At 43.4% G+C, this 23,090-nt stretch overlaps 1 protein-coding gene across 1 annotated transcript in view; it reads right to left on the bottom strand.

Annotated features, from left to right (window-relative positions):
- The window catches only part of tenm1 (teneurin transmembrane protein 1), a 195,427-nt gene extending 180,861 nt beyond the window's left edge, over positions 1-14,566 (bottom strand). Inside the window, exons 1-2 of the mRNA XM_034092269.2 lie at positions 14,179-14,566; positions 284-555 (exon numbers count right to left, since the gene is read on the bottom strand). Of these exons, the coding sequence (XP_033948160.1) occupies positions 284-500 (217 nt within the window). The 5' untranslated portion in view covers positions 501-555; positions 14,179-14,566. The remainder of the gene's footprint in view (positions 1-283; positions 556-14,178) is intronic.
- Between the last annotated feature and the right edge of the window lie 8,524 nt (positions 14,567-23,090).

Below are 23,090 nucleotides of genomic sequence, written 5' to 3'. Positions count from 1 at the left end.
TTGTATTTAAACATTTTTTGAATGATATTTTATTTCTATTGAGATGTTTACATTTGTAATTGATATTTCTAGTCTTTTAATTGTTCTAATGTACACTACCTTGTATTGTTATGCTGCTGCAACGCAAACATTTCCAAAATTGGGATGAATAAAGTACATCTTATTTTATCTTATCATTCTAAAACTCAGATACTTTAACAACAATGCCGTCTAAAAAGAAAATGGTAAGGAGAGTCATGTGAAAATGGTTGGTAACTGTGCTGTGTTTGTATCTTTGTAGTACCTGGTTGGGGTTGGCTGTAGTTGTTCTGTCTCTCCCGGTGAGATCCGAGTGTGAGGCGCAGCTCGTGTGTGTAGTCCGGGAGGGTTTCACGAGAGGTGTAGGAGCGGTGGTGGGCGCGGCCGTCCTCGCTCTCGTCAGACGAGCTGGTGTAGGACATCTCCATCTCATGGCGTCCCTTCGACAAAGGTTGGTAAGGTTTACTGTCCATCTCCTCCATGGCTTGTCGGTCTCTGCTTAGTCACTCAGCACAGCCACGGGACAGAGCACAGAGTCTGGAGGTGAGAAAAGACGGGAGGGGAAGGTTGGTGAAAGAGGCAGGAAAAGGACAGCAGGGAGGAAGAAAGATGTGCCAGCGGAGGGAAATGAAGGGAAACAGGGGAGTAAACAGACAGGGCAGAGGAGAGAAATAGCACCAGAAGCCTGTTATTGAACACAGTGGGACAATATTGCAACATCTGCTCATTCCAATTACAGCAGACATTCATAAACAGTCTTTGGCTTCTTTCATATTTCACACCAAAGGTTAGTTCCAAATCAATATGCTCAGAAGGGACCGCGATGGAGGCCATTATGTCCGGACGTGTATGAAGAGAAATTGGCCATAATCAAGCACGGCTCTCCGTTCTGTCACTTGTTGTTTCCGTGTTATCCCCCTACTGTGGCCTTTAGCTCGATTTCACAGACAACCATTGACAAGTTGGAGAACAAAATCAACTAATGTGCAGCTCGAGCCCCACGTCTGTCACTCTCATTAAACACTGTTACTCACCAGCTTCCCAAGTAGTGACGACACACTACTACACACCAGGCTTTACGGTGTCACTGCCCTGCCTAATGGAGAATTGATAAAGACTCTCTTGTTCTTCTCTTAACCAAATCAAAATCTATTTTTGATAACGTCCCGCACAATATGCTTATACCGCCATAACCGGTGATTGATTGGGACGTCGATTAGGGCCCAGAAAGAAGTGATTAGAAAATACTTCATTCATATTAGTTATCTTTCACCGTGCCCTGCCGGAGGCCTTTCCAGCCTATTTTCTGCAGATATAAAGCTTCTAAATGGAGCTTGAGAGGGTCATTGCTCATAGAGACAAAGTGCTATGGTATTGACCTCTTCAGGGAGTCCTGTAGTCCATATATCAAAGCCATTAGAGCGTGCCTGCTCAATACCTCAGAGATCTGCAGCAGAGGGTGATCACCACCAGTCTGATACAAGTTTACAGCTGACCTTTCTCCCACTGCAGTAATGCTTTTATTCCACCTGAAAGACTCCTTCCCTTGGCCTGGCGCTCAACCCTCCTCACGCACATTTGCGCACACACGGATCGCTTTGCATGCACACAGAGACCACCCGCCGACCCCTGACAGTCAAACGGCACATTCATCCCACACACACATCCTCATCTTGTGCAGACATTATTATGACGCAGATGATCAGTTTAAAGCCTTGTCCTCCATCTCCTGAGTTTCCTCCTTAATCAAAGCACAAGAAGGCCTCTAAAACCACATTTTGCATCCTGAGCGGTACTGTAGCATACTGTACGCCTCACACACCACACACACATGCACACTTGTGGTTCCCCTGCAATCGCGATGCCTTTCATTTTGATTGGCAGGAGTTATTGCCTGGAATCAAAGCCGGCTATTATCTCAGCTGCCCTGTCAGAATGGGATTGACTGGTGTCACCTTCTCTCTGGTACGACGAGGAGTGAGTATACATTACCCTGTGAGCTCTGAGCATGCTGCAGGCACTGACTGCTGCCTGTCTCTACAGAGGCTCTCTGTCCTGTTTTATGTCTGTCACACGCTAACATGCAACAATGAAAAGCATGCAATCCCCGGCACACCATCTTGTGTCCCCATAGATGGAGTGTGCGGACCAATTTTTCCTTGTACGATGTGAGGGTCTAAGGACAGAGGGTCTAAGGACAGAGGGTCTAAGGACAGAGGGTCTAAGGACAGAGGGTGTCGTATTGTCATACTGATATTCTGTACACACTGTGAAGACCACTGAGACTAATGTAACATTTGTGATATTGGGCTATATAAATAAACATTGATTGATTGATTGATTGATTGACCAATCTGGTAAACATTGTGCTTGCTGTGTGTATTCAAGCTTGTACAATGCGGAATAGCTAGTCTTGTTTCCTCTACTTGTTAATTCCCCTCTTCCACCATCATTCCTTCTTGTACCAGTCCATTTCTCCTCCTTGCCCTATACCTTACACGCTCTCCACCCTCCATGTCGTCCTCGGAGGCCCCTGCGTTTAGAGAAGTAAGCCTGCTAGCGGGGGTTATTCTCACTAATTCTAGCCCACAGTGGGGTGCCCATTAGGGGGTTTGATTCTTGGTTTTGATGTCAAACCTGGTGGTTGTTTCTTAGAGCCCAGCTCACTTCAAACAAGACACATGGGCTTTCTGTAGGACAAGTCAGCATGTGCCACCTGAGCACAACACTAGCCTAGATTTGTAGTCGAGGAGGAAAGCACCTTGGGGCGCGTATAGAGGGCGCCGATGGCTCGCTATTCATAGAAAAACACACACAAGGGCAGCCACGGGAAGGTCTAATAATGATGTCGAAATAATAATCGTCATGCTAGAGTTAATGTTTAATACCTCAATCTTCAAAAACCTTCACCACATGGTTTGTATCATCTCGCTCATCATTGTGTTATGTGCATGTAGAGCAGGGATCCCCAGTGAAGCTAACTAAGTGCTTGAATGATTGCATCACTACGCTGCCAGTGACTAACAACTGATCTTAATCATCTCCATACAAGACTGAAGTATGTACAATTCATAGCCTTTAAAGATGTATGAAGTGCAGCATACTATGTTAACCACAACACAGAACTGCATTTTATGTATCGTCACTTAATAGAGAAAAGGAAAAGTTAGATACAGGTGAAAATGTGCGATGTCGAGAGATTTGTTTGCGCTACAAATAGATGAACAGTGAGTGCTTGTTTGCAATGACAATGTATGTGTATGTTACTGTGTGATTTCATTCCTACTTTAATACTAATCTATAATTCATCAGTGTGTAATGGCCTATTCACTGCACGGTTTAAAATTAATACAAAGTGACAACACTGAGTGAAACACATGCATCACATTAAATTGCCCCAACTCCTAACCCTTCTCTTTCTTATCACATTCTCTCTCGCCACAAACTCACACACACAACAACACGGGAGTGATACTCCATGGTTACACAGTTAATATTATTAAATGAGACTCTTCGCCCGCTTGATCCCCTTCTATCCTTCCATTTTCTCAAACAGGGCATCCGTATAGCAGTGGGCTCTCCCCCCTGCAAATCTGCTTAGAGAAGTGATAGAGGCTCACATCCACAGTTGCTTTTAAACAGGATTTACGCTCCAAGTCATCTCCGGGGGGGGCGGGGTTCCTTAGATGTCCGACAACAATAACAAAAAAACAGCACGGCAGAGATGGCCGTGCGAGAAGGGGGGAGAAAGCCAAAACCAATTACACTTTCCAATCTCAAATGAATGGGCTGGAATCATGACGAACGGCAAGAGAGAAGACATGCACAATGGGGGAAAAAAAAGAGAAGAAGAGTGGCAGGGAAAGTGGATCGGGGCCAGGCGATGGCAGAGAAATTGAGTTTCACATCGGTAAATAAACAAGCAGGACGGGTAGAGCAGAGTGCCATCCAACAATATTAACTCCTCTGATTATTGATACAGTATAGTTCCAGGATTACAAATGCATCTCCGACATGCAGAGAAGGTCTTATTTTCATAACAGCCTGGAGACCCTCAGTGAGTGGGGAGCTGCTATCTTTGTTAGCTCTGGCCTTTACACATTTTCCGAGAAGCTTGTTTGCACAGAGGCGAGCTAATCCCGCTCACTAAACAGGCCTCGCAAGCCACGGGAATGACGATGAGATGAAACATCCCGGAATATATGTTTATGCTCGAGCTGTCGTCGCTGCAGATGCCGCGAAGTGAAGTCATGACAATCCCGCTGTTGTTTTGCAGGTTTGCATTTTGTCTACCATTTTGATGGCTTAATCATCAGAAGGCGCACTCTCTGTAGCAGAGAATGCAGATCCAGGCTACAGGTCCTGCGGGAGTAAACAATGAGCTGCCAGAGAAAGATGCCTCTCCTGGAGTGAGGGAGGGGAGGGGGAGGGGGGTCTTGAAAACAATTGTATTCGTTAGCACCGCCATAGCTCCTCAGGCATATGACAGGGACACCTCAGACGAGAAGCTCTGCAGGACCCCCAGGACCCTGTTATACCTAAACCTCCCCGAAACACAACAAAACAGTACACCACCCACTAGGAGAGGCCTCCGCAGATGCCGAGAGGTGGGGTAGGGGGGGGGGGGGGGGGGGGGGGGGGGGGGGGGAGATGCATGGAGAGCGGGGATAAAGAGAATGATGGATAGATAATGAGAGATGGAGAGATTTCACAGTGAAAATGGGGGGAGAATTGAAGGATGGAGAGATTGCCAAGTGAGACATGGAGTGATAGAGGGTTTTAATTAGTGGATAAGGGCTAGCTATCTGTGGGCAGCGGCAGCACTCTCATCACGTAGCCCTGCTTTCATAGCTGACCAAGCCTGACATCTCTAGCTGCTAATGCCGAGTTTACCAACAGAAGAGCACACACACACACACACACACACACACACACACACACACACACACACACACACACACACACACACACACACACACACACACACACACACACACACACACACACACACACACACACACACACACACACACACACACACACACACACACACACACACACACACACACACACACACACACAAAAACATGGACCTCAGTATCCTCAAAGATGAAAAACACTGACAATGGGCTACAGCCGGACACACGCTCATTGCCCTCCCCACACCCACACGCACTTGTAGCATTTCACGCTAACTGGCAAACAACACACTTCAACACACTTCAACACCCACACGCCCTACACAATAAACACTGGCCTTTTCAGTGAGGAATGCATTGTGAAAACCCCGTGCTCGCCATTTCTCGCAGTGTCTTTGCCATGTACTCTCCGGTGCACTGCCTCCCTCCATTCTTCCTCAGAATGCAGCGCCCAAGGTGCAAATGGAGAAGAAAAAGTCAGTACACGGTAGGTAACACAATAGCCCGTACAGTCTGTGCCCACCGGTGTCGGAATGAGAGCATGACCAAGACGCCGGAGAAAGAGGCGAGCGTGTCCACTCGCAGAGCAGATTGGTTATTGTGAGGAGCTAAGAAACCATCCTGGGCCATTTGGCTATTTATATCCTACATGAGTCAAATCCCACATCGCCACTGCATGGCTGAGCGGTGTGGAGAAATCCATAAGGTCCTACACTATTCATGCCCTCTGACTGTGGCCGAGAGCGAGGGAGTAGCTAAGCTTTTTTCATACATCGCATATGACTAAACTTTTTCTTCTTTCTTTTAGAACCAAGGTATAGCTTTTTTTTCTCTTTCCGTTGCTTCAAACCAGACTTTCTTTTCCACATATCCACTTCTCTCTGATCTAAAGCCCTCTGCTGATTGCTTACAAAAGCCCGAGGAGAAAACAACGAACAACTCAGATGGATGAGAGTACGCAACACTCTCACATGCACTACACCACATTTCCCACACAGGCATTCGACCAAAAACACACACGAAGCAACAGACACCACCCGAAACCACTTAATCAATATTCCTGACAAGACAAAGCCTTATTCAACACATTTGATATTCCTCCTCTCTCGCAAGATAAATACATGTCACTGTCCTCCTAGCAGGACTAAAAGTCTGCTCACGCTAACTCGCTTTGCAAATAAAGCGTTACATCAAGACTGACACCCTCCTAAGCTCTCTGCATCTGCCACTGCTTGGTAAGAAGCCTCTTTCAATAATGCATTTGACCGCTGAAACCTCCAACACCCAAAGCACGGCAAAGTGGCAGCATTACAGATGCAGGATTAATTGATAAATCAATGCCATTGATTCCAGAAATTGGATTTGGCGATTAGCGATTTAGACAGTATTTCCTGCGAGTCTCCTTTATTACGTTTTTGATTACAGAGACATGAGTCTTAGCCCTGCGGAGGAGCAGAGCTACTGCTAGCTGTTGAGAAGCCATGCAGATTGATTTCTGAATGCTAAGTGGGCTAATCTTCCATCTACACTCCTGCAATGTGACGCTTGTCATCTGGCAAAGCCCAGGAGTGCGCGAGAGGAGGAGGAGGAGGAGGATTTTTGTTCCGAAAAGAACTGAGTGCTCTCAGCATGCATCCCTCCTCCTCCCCGGCTCCTCAGATCTGTTCTCAACCTTCACCTCCTCTCTGAATCTCCGGGCCTTTCGGTGGTTGAGTTCGCTCAGTTTTATCAGCAGCCTCGCTCAAGAAAAAAAAAAAGTTTGACAAAGAGAGGAGAAAGCTCCTCAAAGGACAGAAGACCGAGCTCGGGAACAAACTGCGGCCATGGCGGTGCTCTTTTGTACGCTACTGATGAGATCGGCTGTGCGGGGGAAGAATGCTTTCTCTCCGTTAGCCGGCTCTGTGGATAGCAGATATAAAATGCACCTTGAGGTTATGCTATACAGTTTGGTTATCCACCTTTACTTTCGAAAGTCAAACCGTCTCTAGAAACCAAAGCAATGTTTTCAGCCTTGGATGTTTCACGTGACTGTCAGTCACAGTGAAAAGGAAAGTGTTCTAGACGACAAATGAAACAAAACAGGAAATACTGTACAATGTTAGGACATGGAGAGGATGTTATTTCCATCATCTTTCTTTTGCTTTTCATCCATCCTGCTTCCTTCATTACATTGTAGACTTTTCTAAATTTGATTGGCAAAACTAGTTCCTGAACAATTTGAATGTCTCCTTTTGTTGCTTGTCAGATGAATCACTGTGTCGTCCGAGCACAACAAAGAGAACACAATGTGTATACTCCGAACAATTCTTTTTCCAGGTCGGGCTGACATGCACTGCTTTCTGTGAAATGAAGGATGTGAGGATTGTTACATCTGTATTAGGTCTGCTGTACTTGGAACTGCTGCCTGGTTTTTCTTGGAGCAGATTCTGGGTATTTTTTCCGCTCAAATCCTTTATCTTTGTGCAGTTTGGCTTGGCGTGCTGGCTGGCAATCAGCTGAGAGAATAGACGTCTCCTCCGTTAGAAGTCAATTCGGGGCAATGATACAAATACTTGAAACGCATCCCAGAGTTCACGGTGGATCGCATTCTGAAATTAAACCTTAACCACAAAACAACACGTCACAGAACACATTTGATTGTACTGTACTATACTGTATAACAAAATGGCTTCCAGCTGAGAGGCATCAAGCACCGTTTTGGGGCTATTCATCTTTCCTACCAGTTAATAATTCATGATCATCTAGAAAGTAGAGCTATGAATATTACTGATGATACACATGAGGCTATTTACCAGTCAGCAGGAAATAGATGAACTCGTTTAGACGAGAGATGTACAGCAAACCATCACCGTGTTTTATGTTGCTAAATAAATCTTTTAATAGGCTGTAGATGCAACGTATTCACATCGGGGTATCAATCATGGTTTTGGGGTGCAGATGTAGTTGTATGTACCTGAAGTCTAATTACCAGGGGCCTTGATGTTAATCATGTGCAACAAGTTTTCCCTCCCCATTAATTGTCCTGTATCGATGGGACTGAAGGTGAAATGCTGCTGTACATCTGGGGAGTATCAACACTGGCCAGCAGCCCACTTTCCTTTTGTCCCCCCGTGTCAACAACAAAGAGGGATAAAATCAACGCAAATATAATGGATTTTAACTTAATTATTGTGACACCGATACCTCAATGCGCACTCTGAAGTGAAGGACAATTTGTGTGGTAATGAATTGGGGAAGAAACAAAAATTGATTTTTCTTCTTCTGAAGTTGTCCACTGACTTGATTAATAAAAAAATTCACTGTGAGAAATGTGTCCCTGTAGGTGTGCATCGACTTTCTGTATACGTGTGTGTGTGTGTGTGTGTGTGTGTGTGTGTGTGTGTGTGTGTGTGTGTGTGTGTGTGTGTGTGTGTGTGTGTGTGTGTGTGTGTCTGCTTAGATATTAATAGGCACAGTTTTTGTGAATATACTGTACACACAAAAGGCGGACAAAATAAAATGAACAACAGTACAGCTTTATGAGGTTTAAGACATTCCCAATAGGGTGGACAAAATAAAAGGTACACATTGCAATAAAGGTAATTTGAGCTGTAGTGTTTAATCCTCCAATAATACATTCATTAGTAAGTAAGTAATATGCTTATTCTTCAAGAAAAAAGAGCTTTGATTCCATTTCTAGTTTTTCAAATGTGACTAATACAGTATATTGTTTTCTTTATCTTCTTAATTGTGTGTCTTTGTGCTCTTTGTCAAACAAAACCTGACATTTGCATAGAGCTGCACCTAACAAGGATTTGCATTATGCATCCTTAGTCTGCTAATGGTTTTCTAGAGGAAAATAGTGAACAATGTCTACTTCAATTTCTCAAAGTCAAAGGTGATGTCTTCAATAGAAAGTAATTATGTTTGATATGATAAAGAAAATGGATTCAAACCTAAATCCCTTACATTTTAGAGCCTTTTCTGAAGCATTTTCTGCCAATTTTGCACAAAATATGACTTTCAATCCATTTAGAGGACAATTTCTGTTTGTTGACTTATCATTGCAGCCCCTTTTGAATACATAAACTTGGCCCACAGGAACATAACGACCAATATATTACATGGATCAATCAATAATGAAAAATAATACTTAGTTGCAGCCTTAGTTTATAAATATAACACAATCCAATACAGCAACGCAAATGAAGTCCCCAGCAAATGTGCATACGCTTAAATCAGCTCTTCTGTCGCAGCCCTCTAGCTAGGTGGGTTCAATCAGCACTCCTATCCAAACACACACACACACACACACACACACACACACACACACACACACACACACACACACACACACACACACACACACACACACACACACACACACACACACACACACACACACACACACACACACACACACACACACACACACACACACACACACACACACACACACACACACACACACACACACACACACACACACACACACCTCTTGACAAATTAATCTCATATTTGAAAGAGAAGTAGAGTGGGCTTGACCAGTAAGCCTATCTCTCTGATCCTTCTTTATTCTGACTGGATTTTAAAAGAAGAGAGGTGGAGGGTGGGGGGAATGGGGGATGTGGACGTACAGTAAAGGTAGGCTATGATTGCATTTTCACAAAACAAATGTAACATAACACTCAGCTTCTTATCAAAATGCATAGTTCCTGAATCTTGCCCAAAGCCCAATGGAAGGAGACAAGAGAGAATAGAAAGCTGGAGATGTCAAGCCAGAAACTTAAAAGAAAAAACGCCCCAGGCATATACTGTACGTGTGTGTGTGTGTGTGTGTGTGTGTGTGTGTGTGTGTGTGTGTGTGTGTGTGTGTGTGTGTGTGTGTGTGTGTGTGTGTGTGTGTGTGTGTGTGCAGCAAGGTTATTTTCTTTTTGATACTATTTATGTCCCTTTCTCTGTTGCTGTTGCTCCCTTTTTGGTTTCAGCTCTGAAATAAACAGTATTGTATTTGGATATTTGAGCATATGGAGAGAATAAAAGCAACAAAAGAGACAAAAGACCTTGCCGACGGAGGAATATTTTTTTTATCATAGTGTGAGAAAGGATGCCAAAAACAAGAGAAAGCAAACGGGAGACATCTTGCTTCCAGACTGTGATGTATTGTACGCAGATTTGTATCCTATTCTGGAAAGAAGACCCCTTTATTACGAAACAGGACATGCAAAATAAAGGCTGCTCCGTCTGTGAAAGAGTTAATCCTCCAAGAAACTGGTAGTTTCATAATTTGCTGCCAATCACTTTGTAAGAATAATAACCATAATGCTGCATCAAAGCTTTCCATATTCACTGATTCCTTTTTTCAATTATTAAACATGTTATGCTGACAAGAATGCTTCGCTGTATTAAGTGCATTCATTTTAAAACACAAATGTAAACACTGTGGCGCTATGAGATTTTTATAGGGTCATTTGGCGATATTATATTGCTTTTTTTCTTTCATTTTTATCGCAGCGCCTGCAATTTCCTGAGTGCAGAGGCCGACCACAGCCGAATGAATAGAGGAAACCCTAATTAGCACTGCAGGATTTGTTAAACAATTCTTCTTGAGGATGGAGCAGTATTGCAGCAAGAAGGTAAATATTTGACGTTGTACAATGGCTACAGCTTTAAGTGTCTTTGTGTAAGCCTCGTGGTCCAGCAGTCAGATTACCCTGAACTGGTTCCCTCACTTTGAAATTATCAGCGTGTGGCGAACACTGTGACACTTTGTATGCTATTCCAGCAATTATTCCTACCATGTGATGAGGGGGGGGGGGGGGGGGGGGGGTACAAACTCCCACTGGGCCTCGTATCATTTCAATTCTGACTGCAGCTCTAAGTGTTGTACTCCTATTATAAACAACCTCTGATGCTTTCCACGTTGTCCTCGCACTAATTCATGACCCCAATTTTATATTAAGGAAATTCAGTTTCACAGCAAACTTGCATGGGGCAAGGAGGAGAAAGTGTGTGAGCGATTCCATGGGAGAAAAGGAGCATTACTGTGCCAGGGGCTACTGCATTCCTGGAATGAACATTCATAAATAATGCAGGGCTGGATAACAAAAAAGAACTCCCCCGCTGTCTCGCAGAGCAACGCGCTAACCAAAGGCCATGCAATATCACTCACATCTTAGAAAAACACAAATTATTAGACACAAGGAAACATTATTTCTCTGTGAATTCTTGACTCAGGACAATTCATGGGATCTGCTCGCAGAATTTACCAACTCTGGATTGGAATTATAACTAGGCTCAAAGCCAAGGAGCTGCGAAGCTTGTTTACATTTCCTCCAAAAAACACCATATGCACAAACCGCTTAACAACAACTATGAACATTAAAAGTGAGTGTGCAACCGCTGAGAGAGATAATTACCATGGAGACCAACACTGACCACTAACCGCTGCTGAGTGGGCTGCATAGAGTTAATATGCGGCACAGTAACTTAGTACCTTTACTTAAGTAATTAACTTAATCACAACTTCGAGGTAATTAAGTGTTGTGTTGCTTTAGACTTCTGCTACACCGCAGGTTCAACTGCTGTACTTTTTTTTTACTGTATCCACATATTGTACGTACAATTTGGGGTGTAGTTGACATTACATAAGAAGTTGCACAATAGCACAATAGTTTTAATGTATAAAGTACTCAATGTTTTATTTGTTTTTGTTCTGGTAGCAGATTAGTCCATAGTGTATATTCTAAATGATGTGTTATAGTGTGTATTCTTAGATACTCTTCTGAATATGTCTTTTCTAATGTGAATATGTTTGCTTTTAATGTTTATCTTTTTCTATTTTAAAGAATGTCTGGTACAATGACTGTCAACAATGCTGCTGCGACAACAATTTCCCAACTTGGGATACATAAAGAATATATCAATCTAGCTATCTTTATCTACTCGACGGCATGTATGTGTAAGTTATTTTGACGATTCAAATTAAGATGAATTTTACAAAATGTATAGAAACGTCTGATGGTTAAAACGTTATTGATCCCTTTGTGAAATTCAAAAGCTTAACCATACTTAAAGTAATCATACTACGCCAACCGCCTATTATTAAAGTGATTAACTCATGAATGCATCACTAATTATAATCCCATAATATGATATATAATCCTAAAAATGGCCGCTGTGTAGAATGGGTGCTTCCATTTTTGCCACTTTAATGACATTGTGATCCAAGTACTTTGTTACTTAACTTAACCATCATCTCAAATGTTACTGTGACACTTTAGTTTTACCACTTGACGAGTTGAAATGTAACAGCCCGAATATCTGACTGATTGATTAGCCACATGGTTGTTTGACTGACACAAATGCCAACGCCTTATCAGTGGCATGTGCGCAGCATATAATTGGTGGAGTGACATTTCAATTCAAAGAGCTGTCCTCTAATTGTGAAAGGCGTCGCCATAATGGGTGTGCCATTTAAAATATGCACTTAATCACTGCTCATCACCACCTCCAACGCAGCAGATCTGCAGGGCCCAACAACATCCACATGTGGACGACAGGCTCACACACACACACACACACACACACACACACACACACACACACACACACACACACACACACACACACACACACACACACACACACACACACACACACACACACACACACACACACACACACACACACACACACACACACACACACACACACACACACACACACACACACACACACACACACACACACACACACACACACACACACACACACACACACACACACACACACACACACACACACACACACTTCGCCAGTCAGTAGCATGATGAGCAGCCGGCAGCTACAGCTCATCAACACTACAGTACAGTGGGAGAAATGAATGCTGAATTACAATCATCTCCAGGCCCCATGCATCATCTTCTGCAGTGTGTAAGTGACAAAGACACAAAAGGATTGTTTGTGTGTGTTATCTGACCTCCACGAACAGATGCTCTTTATTAATCCCAAAGAGCAAAGACAGACTGCCTCGTTTTTATTATCACTATCAATAATAACGTGCGTGCCGAGGAAGAATTAAGCATCAGTGTGTGAGCAGCGTCAGGTGACATACAAAGCAACACGGGCACAACATGCTGCATTCAAGTGTGTTTTTGGGGGGGATTTTATGATAATACAGTATGCATTATGGGTGAAACAATCCAAATATCAAAACTAAAAGATTTCCACTGAGGCTGGAGGGGGAGTGCATCAGATGTATTTATTGACAAATTGTAGTTTCTGATTACAATGCATTCTCAAATGCATGATTTATGCCATTTCTATCCTCTAAATCAAGATTAACAAACCAAAAAAGTGTGTCTGAGAGTTTTCTCGTTAATGGGAGAATATATTTAGACAATTACTCAGGCATTATTTGGTGTGTGTTTATTTGTTTTTCATACATAATTTTTTATTTATTGGAAATATGCCTTCAGTGGTTTACTCCGAGCAATTATTTATAATCTACTGTGAAGGAGAGGAGTGAGGGAGGTCTAATTTAAATCTATCGGAGCATATCCATCCTGGTGCAATTTTCCCCTGCCTTCACAATAATTATGATTTATCAGAATGCATTCGCTCCCTGTTAATTATTTATTTACCTTCTCACTATTTTTAAACACATGGAGGGGGGGGGGGGGGGGTAATCATAGAGGTCAATAATTTAGTCAAGGGATGGCTTCAGCTGCTGCATCACACAGAAAGGTATAGAAGTTCACTGAGAGAAGAATACACATGTCACCTTGCTGGAACGTGCCAAAGTTGGACTTATGGAGATGTCTAGCCCGGTATCAGAGAGATCTATACCCCCTGGATCTCTGGTGGCCCTGCTGGCATCATTAGGCTACACCTTAGTAGTGATGGAGATGGAGTGGACGAGGCAGAAGTGGAGCAAAACAACTCAAGGCTGTAAGCATCGCTGAACCAAAACGACACTGTGCACACATGACAGGCTCCAACTGTCACCATCCAGACTGCTGTCAAACATACATGCATACAAGTCTGCACTTCCGAAGCAGGCACACTGATTTTCATAAAAACCGCACCACACACACGCACACTGCCCCTCTCTTTTGCCCAGCACACATGCGCCACATAGCCCATTCTGAACAGCTGATAAGATTCCCTGTGAACTCACGCTGTCTCAGCCTGGTTTAGCACAGCAACATTGCAGCCCCCCCCTTCTCAATGAGTGCACTAAAAGGCCAGAACTGCTTACCTTTCCGACGTAGAGCCATTCCTTTAGTACCGATTCCACGCTATAAGAAGCCTGCAAAAAGGCTGAAGACTGCGCAATCCCCCCCGGTAGAATTTGAATTGAGACGCGGTGCTCCTGCTCCAAAGAGAAAAAAAATGTGGATGAGACACCTCTCTCTCTCACTCTCTCGCCCTGCCGGTCTGGTTTCGAGGCGGCGGTGCTGATGCTGATGATGCTCGGTTCTCAAATGCCGATGGAGGACGACGAACCGATTCGTGCGGGAGAGGGATGGGATCTCCTTGCAGGGGCTGTGCGCGATGCTGCTCCGCCGCGCAGTGACAGGGAGCCCGGCACGGTGCGTTTAGCCGCAGTTGAACCCGCAGGAGCTGACGGGGTGATGCTGTTGCTGCTGGTGAGGCTCGGTGCCGCTATAACAGCAGCGCTCCCCCGGATCATACCACCGCACCGAGGAGAAGGGGGTGTGGCACGGAGCGGCGGACAGACACAAACAGCCTCTCTCTCCCCGTCCGGAGGTCGTCTGGATCACGACCGCGACTCATTCAGGTGATGCCATATGGCTTCACTGCTGTCCTATGCTGGAATGCTGACTCATAATTATTATTCTGATATATGGTGGAGGTTTGGTATTTCCTGCCGAGGTTTTTGTTGCTAACCTTTCAGCTGATTTTTTCCAAATATCAAAAATGTGTCATTCCAATGAGCAACAGGCCAACATAAACATTTTCAATATTATTAAAGTGAGTACAGAAGCTGCTTGTTAAGGAGTAAACCAATATATGTTCAGGCAAATTGTATAGGCTAAATGCATTACAAACTGGTGTCTAGGTCCTTCTCAGCATACTCGTGCTTTTTAAGCATCACAAACGGCCTTTCCTGCAATCAGGGGATACACCACATTTTGAAAGAGATGTCTTTATTTATTACATTATATTTAGTCTAATATATGTTTTTAGCTGACACTTTTATCCAAAGTTACTTACATACAGCTTTATATTGTCTACGAGTGCAATTTGGAGTTAAGTTTCAATGTTAAATGTTTCAAAGTTAAGTGTCAAGGACACTTCAACATGTTTCCTGCAGGGGCAGGGGATCAAACCACTGACCCTCTGACCCCCCCTGTGCCACACATAGCCAGCCATATAGGATTCCCAAAATGCAGGCAGGTGACAGAACACAACTGGATGACTAACGGGAGGGCTACCCCTGTATAAGCTACAGTATGCTCTCTGCCCTCCCACTTCTACTAAATGTTGTTTGTTTCTCGGATGTATTAACTGTCTAATTGTTGAAATAGTAGAATGAAAAAAAACATATATATAGTGAAATATAATTGAATATAATGCAGTTATGCTCTCAAATGTTCTTATTCAGTGTTATCCCTGATGAATCAAAACACATGCATGATTTCATTCTCTTTTGTGTGTTTTTTGGGGAGTCATATCAATGTGCATGTGATGATATATTCACTTACAACCACCTGGACTTTAATAGCCCACTGGGATTTTTGCACATTTACAAAAATGTCTGCATGTTCAAAAAACATTATCTGGGTTTCCTGCGATATTGTAGTATTTTAGAAAATAAATAAATATTATTGGCTTTTTTACAAAGTCATGAGACATCAGTATCTGTCAGCCATTAGTGTATCACAAAGTTTCACTGATGACATTATTTTTTACATTTGTGATCAAAATTATTGCTAGGGACAATTCAGAAGTCGCTTGGTCTCTTCCAAATTCTACGCCTTTGACTCAGGGGATAAAAAGCAAAGCAGGAAATGGTCTTTACTGCTTGACTTAGAAGATAGCATCTCTAATTTATTGCTGCAGTGGGCCTGGTTTATGATAACACCTGCACATCTTCCCATAATATCTTATTTTCTAAATGATGCTCTTAATGAGTCTGACCTGTGCTCTCTATGTGCGATGCATTGGTGTAAGTATCCACAGTGTGTGGCTGGTACAAACAACTTGTGAATGACAGGGGTTCTAATGATACAGTTTATTGTTTCCCCAAAGCACGGGACGCGCGGGGCTACAAACAACCATTTTGACAGCTGCTTCAGTCTATGTGCCTTCCTGCCTGTCTCGCTGTATCCCCACCACAACACAGCAGTGTGCATCTTTTTATCAACTATATAGGTTTTGGCACTTTCCATCAGTTTCATCACTGGTTCTCTCTAAATGGAGGCTGCAGGTTCACAGCAGTGGCGGGCAGAGAGTGAAATGATCCAAGGGAGCTTTGGAGAGAGAAAAGAGCTTTGAGTCCACTTCTGTTTGATAACAGTGTGTTGCTGAGACGTGGCGATCCCCAGTGAGTTTGTCATCTGGTCATGGTTGTCGATATGAGGCTGCCAGGCCGCAGCGAGAGGCTGCCTAGTGGAACAATGGCTGCAGATTCGAATGGATTTTCCTTAGGAGACCAGAGGACCTCCACGGTTCCTGAGAGCATGGCCTGGCGTCGGAGCGCTGTGTGTTTCTGAGGCTCGTGTTTGCCTGCAGAGTCCTAATGGCAGGCACATTGCACCTCCAGCGGCGGCTGGGTAAACGCTCTTTTAAAAGAGCAGTTCCTCTTCTGGCGCTCGACACATCTCGCTGAGACATCTCCTTGACAACCGGCTCAATGAAGGGATTTGAAATGTCACTGTCTTTACTGTGATTCTTTTTCTATTATTATCGTCAGAGATAATAGATATTGAGAAGGGAATAGGGATGGCCTTGCTTCAAGAGAGACACAAACGTCACTTACTATTCTAGAAAAAAAAGACAAATAGGAAATGAAAGTAACATTTTGCAGGGACTTTGGAGAGGAGTTGTATGTAACATATAATACATGGATGGAAGTAGACCCAGTCTACATTTTATAGGATAATAAGCATCATTAGAGCCACAGATGCTCTATTAGAGTGCATTTCAGACATAATGTCAGTTGCATTATGTCATCGGATTATAATGTAAATTGCATTCAAATGATATAACCTAATTAAATAGTATCTCATCTGGCAAAAGGAAAAGAAAACCTCAGTGTAAACAAATAGGAGAGCCCCATCTCCATAAGACCATGTTTGCTGATCCAATTATTCCTGCCCTATTTGGACGGTGTGGAAGCACAGCTGAGCATATAGGGAGGGAAGGGGAAGGGGAGCGCAGAGGTGGATTTAGAGCTGGTACTCCATAAATGCGTTCTGAGAGTGAAAAAAAAGATAGAAAGCTACTGTTGCAGTTGTGAATGCTAAGATGGAGTCTGGTGAGAATAACTTGGATGGGAAGCTGTCCCTAGCCCTTCTTTTCCACATGATTAGAAGCAGCTCACGCCTATTAAGTGTTGTGACACATGTGTTAGGGCGAAACACCCCAGGCCAAGACATTGTTTTCTTCATGCACTGGTCAATGCTGAGAGTATTTTGCTTCCATGACATGCATACAAGACTGTAGTGGGAAGAAAACACAAAAATACACATTTAGGTGCTTATTTAAATAAAATTGTCTATTTGGAATTGTTCAGTTCTCCTAAATTCACCAAAAGTTAGCATTACATAATGCCTCATTTGCATATTTAAACATAGGGACGAGGCGTCCCCATTAGGGACGGGTGGCGCAGTGGTCTGTGCATCTGATCATCAGATCAAGGGTGGGTGCTGGGGAACTCCAGTTCGAAACCCGCTACCTGCTGCCACTGCGTCAGGCCGTTGTGTCCTTGGGCAAGACACTTCACCCGGATTTGCTCCTGTGGGTATTGTCCACAGTACATGTATAATATCAATGTGTACTTGTAAAAGCGCCTCGGTGACCTCGAGGCGTGAAGATGGACGGTGTGGCGCAGTGCGCTGTGCAATGATCAAGGGGTGAAACCCGCCGCTGCTGCGTCTGTAAAGCCGGTGTGTCCTTGGGCAAGACACTTCACCTGAACTTGCTCCTGTGGGTATTGTCCACAGTGACCATTGCATGTATACAAAATATGTGTAATGTGTATATGTAAAGCTTTGAGCACTGGAAAAGCGCTATAATAAATGTAAGGAATTATTATTATTATTATAAAAAAGACACATAGTAAAGTCTTAAACCGGCGCTACAATGCTCATTTTCAGTATCTTAAGTGTATTCTGTGCCTCTAATGTGAAATGTTTACATACTCTAATGTTCAAAAAGGTCTTTATCTTTCTCTGCAGCACCTATGTTCACCCTCTGTCTGAAACCAGAGCCCAGTGTGCTCTGATTGGTTGGCTGGCCGGCTCTGTTGTGATTGTAGATATATCCTCCCCTTCAGCCTGTTCAACCTGTTGGAACACTAATAGCAGTGTAAATGTGACATAGTGATACATGTTAGAGTGTTAAACAAAGGAGTCTTAGGCGTTTCAGGCAGGGGGGGGGGACTTTGGGATGTTTGCCTTTGCAGACCATTTACATGCACGGAAACCTATATAATACACTACAGGAAAGGGCAACCCCCAAAAAGCATAATAGGGCCCCTTTTATGTTAGTAATCAACTTGGGAAGTTTCATGGTTATATTTATACGTACATTGTTTACCCTAATTATTTCTACTGCCCTGTAAAAGGTATTGATTTTACATTAATCTAAGGACTGGTTTACAAACAAATAAGAATTGTTTTTATTCTGCATACTCATAGCCATTATTCTCTACTTCAGTAGCACTTGCTTTTCATTTTTATTCCCATCTATATTCTGAAGGCTTTTACAGAGGTGTTTGTTCATATATAAGTCATCACCTTATTATAGATCAAAAATATGTATTTGTTTATGGCTTTTAGGAGTATTTTCAGTTGTATGGAACCATACATCCCCTCTGTGAAAACGCTCTTGACCATAATATGTAAAAAAGGAAATTATGGAACTTATTTATTAAGATAATATTTCCATATTTAAACATATAATCAAATCAGAAACTTTGTAATAATGAAAGTAATCAAAAGGGAAGGTTTCATCATTTTAAATGTGTACCCTAATAACCTGTAGTGTCTCCCCTTAAAACCTGAATTACGAGATATATATTACACGGCAATTGGCGAGAGAAAAGAGATAGATCTGTAATGCATCCTTACCTTAATGCTCCTTCAAGCCCTAGCAGTAATATCGGCTTTGAGAATCCCTGCACTACTTCACTTCACAGCTGGAGGCTCTTCCACTGAGCATTATTTAGTCTCGTACATGCATACTGCAAAGCCAAGACAGGTTTTCTCCTCAGAATTCTGTGTTCCTCGTAGGCTGTGATCGATTGGCCGGTGATCCATCCTTCCACTATAGTACACAAGGTGAATGTTGCATGCTGTAAGTAGAAAACTAACAATTACCCTCTAATTTCTGCAATTCTCCTTACTGATTTTCCTGCTATCACCCTCTTTGTCTCCTCCTCGTTCCCTTGCCTCTTCCTACCTTTGTATTCTTCTGATATCTTCTCCTGTTCCTCTTTTGTTTTCAACTCATTGCTTCACCCCATGTCCACCCAACCCCCCTGCCTGTAGCTCCATCTCTCTCCGGGGTGGTGTTGCTGCAGGGGGCTTCTCCTTTTCAGTAATGAGGGATATTGGATCAATGCTGTCAACAATGCTCACCGGCTGAACCTGTATTACCCTGGCCCCGAGGTGGAATCCTGATCTCCAGAGGTGTTAAGAGTTAACTAGGGTATTCTTTCTCAGGGAGGGTGTTAGGGACGTGCTCCGTCACTCTCTCTCTCTCCTCTGTTCTCCACCAGCGCTCCAGCTCCGCCCACCCGGCCGTACAGTTTGAGTGCCTCACAGGACACACAGCCGACCATTTATTGAAATCTTCTTTTAAATGACAGAGCAATGACCTTTCCCGATGCATGTGCTCCACGACCATAAATTCTCACATTTCATTTGACATTTTCCTCCGAGCATTTCACAACCAAATTACACCTGCAAAGCCTTCAACCTATGGACAGGGATCCAGTATTTTTACCCACAATTATTACTTTCCTTAAGTTCCAAATGGTCCATTAGCACTTTTTGGATGGGTGTTTTGGAAGTTGGGAAAAAGGGTGGTATAATCTGTCCTGAAAAACACACACATTTTGACAGCAGTTTCAAAGGCTGTCCTCTTTCAATGCCTGTCATCAATTTCCCATCCGAAGAAGGGAAAGGGGAGAACAGAGGCGAGCATGGAGAGGTATCTATTGATTAATCACAGACGGTAAGAGCCCCGATGTGTGAGCAATGTGCACCAGTTTCAAAGTGTTGACAGATGAAACAGCTATATAACCTCACCTCCGCGACACATTCTCCTTCAAGCCTTTCTCTCATAATTAGTCACATCCCTGAAAGGGCATGACATTAATAAATTCCACATTAAACCCACATGTATAAACTGAAGGGGATTTGAAAGAAAGCAATATTTTTAACCAGCGCTGCTTTGACATTCAATAGCAGGTGAAAGGCGGGTGGAGAGAGGACACACAGTGATACGGGGCGGAGGACACCACTGCAGCAAAGACAGGCACGTGACGCAGGAATTATTGATTTATAAGGCATATCTTTATCCTTACAGTATGCATGAAAGTGAAGGGAACATCAAGAGCATCTGTCAATCACCTTGAACAATGGAACCAAGTCTTTGTTGTGGGGCTTAAACAAAGCTCCAACACACCCTTTGGTCCCAAAAAAAAAAGCTTTTTACTTTGGACCCCTAAAATCTGAGGAGTGTTTCCATAAGGATCAAAGTGTGTGTGTATGTTCCAGGGGGCTTTTGTATTTAAGTATGTTGAGTGCTCCCCTCAGCCCGTGCAAAAAGCCCCTCAGATACCGAATGCCACCCTAAAGCATGGGCACTTCTCCTCTTCTCCTTTTATCACCGTACACTTCTTCCTTTTGCTCCCCTGCTTACCTGTGACAGGAGCGCCTTTCAAACGCACCTCATTGCATTTCAAACGCCAGCGACTCCCACTCCCCATTTCCAAGACTCCCACACAGACGTACACGCATGCAGCTGTCAGCTGCCCAAAATATTGTACATCCAATGGCCTTCTCTCCCTCCCCTACCTGAACTAACTCCCCCACTACCTCGAGTTGTTGAGCAAATAATATGTTATGCATGCCACAGCAGCCCACACACAGATACAGCTTATGAAAGACATACCGAACCGACTTTGCTGCCAACATTGCGTGTCGTGCATCTCTCTCTTCTGTTTTCATGTACATTTGTGTGCAGTGTTTTTTAAATGCTAAATTAAGATTTGCTTAAATAATCTTCTTGTATTTCAATGCAGGAACACGTAGCTTGTTTTGCAGTGTCCCAGTGATCAATATGCATTATGCAAATACGGTTTCTATAAAACTTAAGGGTGCAAAAGGCCACAAGAGGAGAGTTTCGGTGCAGGCATCCGGCTCTTGGGAGAATTAATCACAGCAACAGATTTGGATGGGGTCTGCCTACATACCTTAGCATTTGTCAGAGCAGAAAAGGACACAGTACAACGAATTTGCATGTGTTTGAAGTGTTATTATTAATGCATGCCAATGAGACTCTGCATAAGGGAGTACAAACTTAAGAAAGAGGGAAAGAAAAAAATCCCAGTAAGCACAGGGACCGTTTGATCTTGTTATGTCTCCTCGCTCTTGTTCTGCTTTGTGGAAACTATTGTTGTCCATTGGTATCTTTATGTTTAGGCGTCCACGTATTGACTGAGCCTTTTGGTGAACAACAGGCTTCCATAAGCATGGGCCTATCTTATTTGATCAGCATGTGTTGAGCTAAATGACGGGCTATTATCACAGGCCACCCATCGACTGCTGCTCCGCTCCTCAAACAGCCAAAGCGAAAGGTCAAACACTGATAATGACCAAACAGAAAGAGTTATTCCTAATTAGACATGAATGCGAAATTTGAACGGGAAATTAAGCTGGCATGTGCAAGCAAAAGATCCACCACGTCCATCTGGTCAATTCATTCCAGCTGTACTCTGTATTTACTCTCTCTTGTTTAGCTGTTTCTCAACAGGTGCTCATGTGTGCCTGCATTGTGTGTCTACATTCATATGTTAGCCTCCACAGGGTGTTGATGTACATGCATGTGTGTGAGGCTGCAACTCTACATGTGTGTGTTGTACCGGTGCCCATTGGTAGCATTGTGCATATGCTGGCACAGCAATTTCCCCTGGGAGGAGGAAAGCGGGTGGTGTCGGAGGGCGACAAGTATACTTGTGGCACATTATCAGCAGCAACACAAACACAGGCTGGCACTATTCCAGCTGTTATTAAAAGGGAGTCTTTATTTGTGCATGTGTTTGACTCTTTGCCTTTGCATGAAGGGAAGAGAAAAGCGGAAGGGTGTTGCCAAGAAGGCAACCCTTCAGGGACACGGGTAATTACATAGAAGACCAAGAATTATGAATGGTTTTAATGGTCAGAGGGGCGCTGTCCTTGGGGCTTCCTGGAGACACATATCAAGCATGTTCTGGTAATAGTGTTGATTTTTCAATGAATACTGCTTTTCTTTCTTTCTGGTTTCATCATCTTATAATCATTGCACTGTAAAGGAAGGATCCTTCAAGCAACGTGCATGAGCTCACATCCGAGGACAGCAAACTTTTTCCTTGCTAAAGTGACCTTAAGCTTTTTACTTAAAGGGGCCCTATATTATGCGTTTGGGGTTTTCCCTTTTCTGAAGTTAAATGGTTTCTGTGCAAGCAAATGGTCGGCAAATGCTAAAATCCCAAAGTTCCCTCCAGAGGGAGTTTCTCTCCCACACACTGTACTACCGGCATGAATACAACTACATTGGATGCCTTTACTTCTGTAACATATTAAGTAACACTTGCACTTCTATTGGCTAGAGCTGCAACATCTCTTTGCTGTTGACCAATCACAATAGAGCCGGCCAGCTAACCAACCAGAGCAGACTGGTCTCTGGTTTCAGACAGAGGGTGAAAAGAGGTGC

This window comes from Pseudochaenichthys georgianus, chromosome 10 (assembly GCF_902827115.2).
Source record: "Pseudochaenichthys georgianus chromosome 10, fPseGeo1.2, whole genome shotgun sequence".
NCBI lineage: Eukaryota > Metazoa > Chordata > Actinopteri > Perciformes > Channichthyidae > Pseudochaenichthys > Pseudochaenichthys georgianus.
Note: the sequence above shows the minus strand (reverse complement) of the source record. Positions and strands in the feature narration are given on the sequence as shown.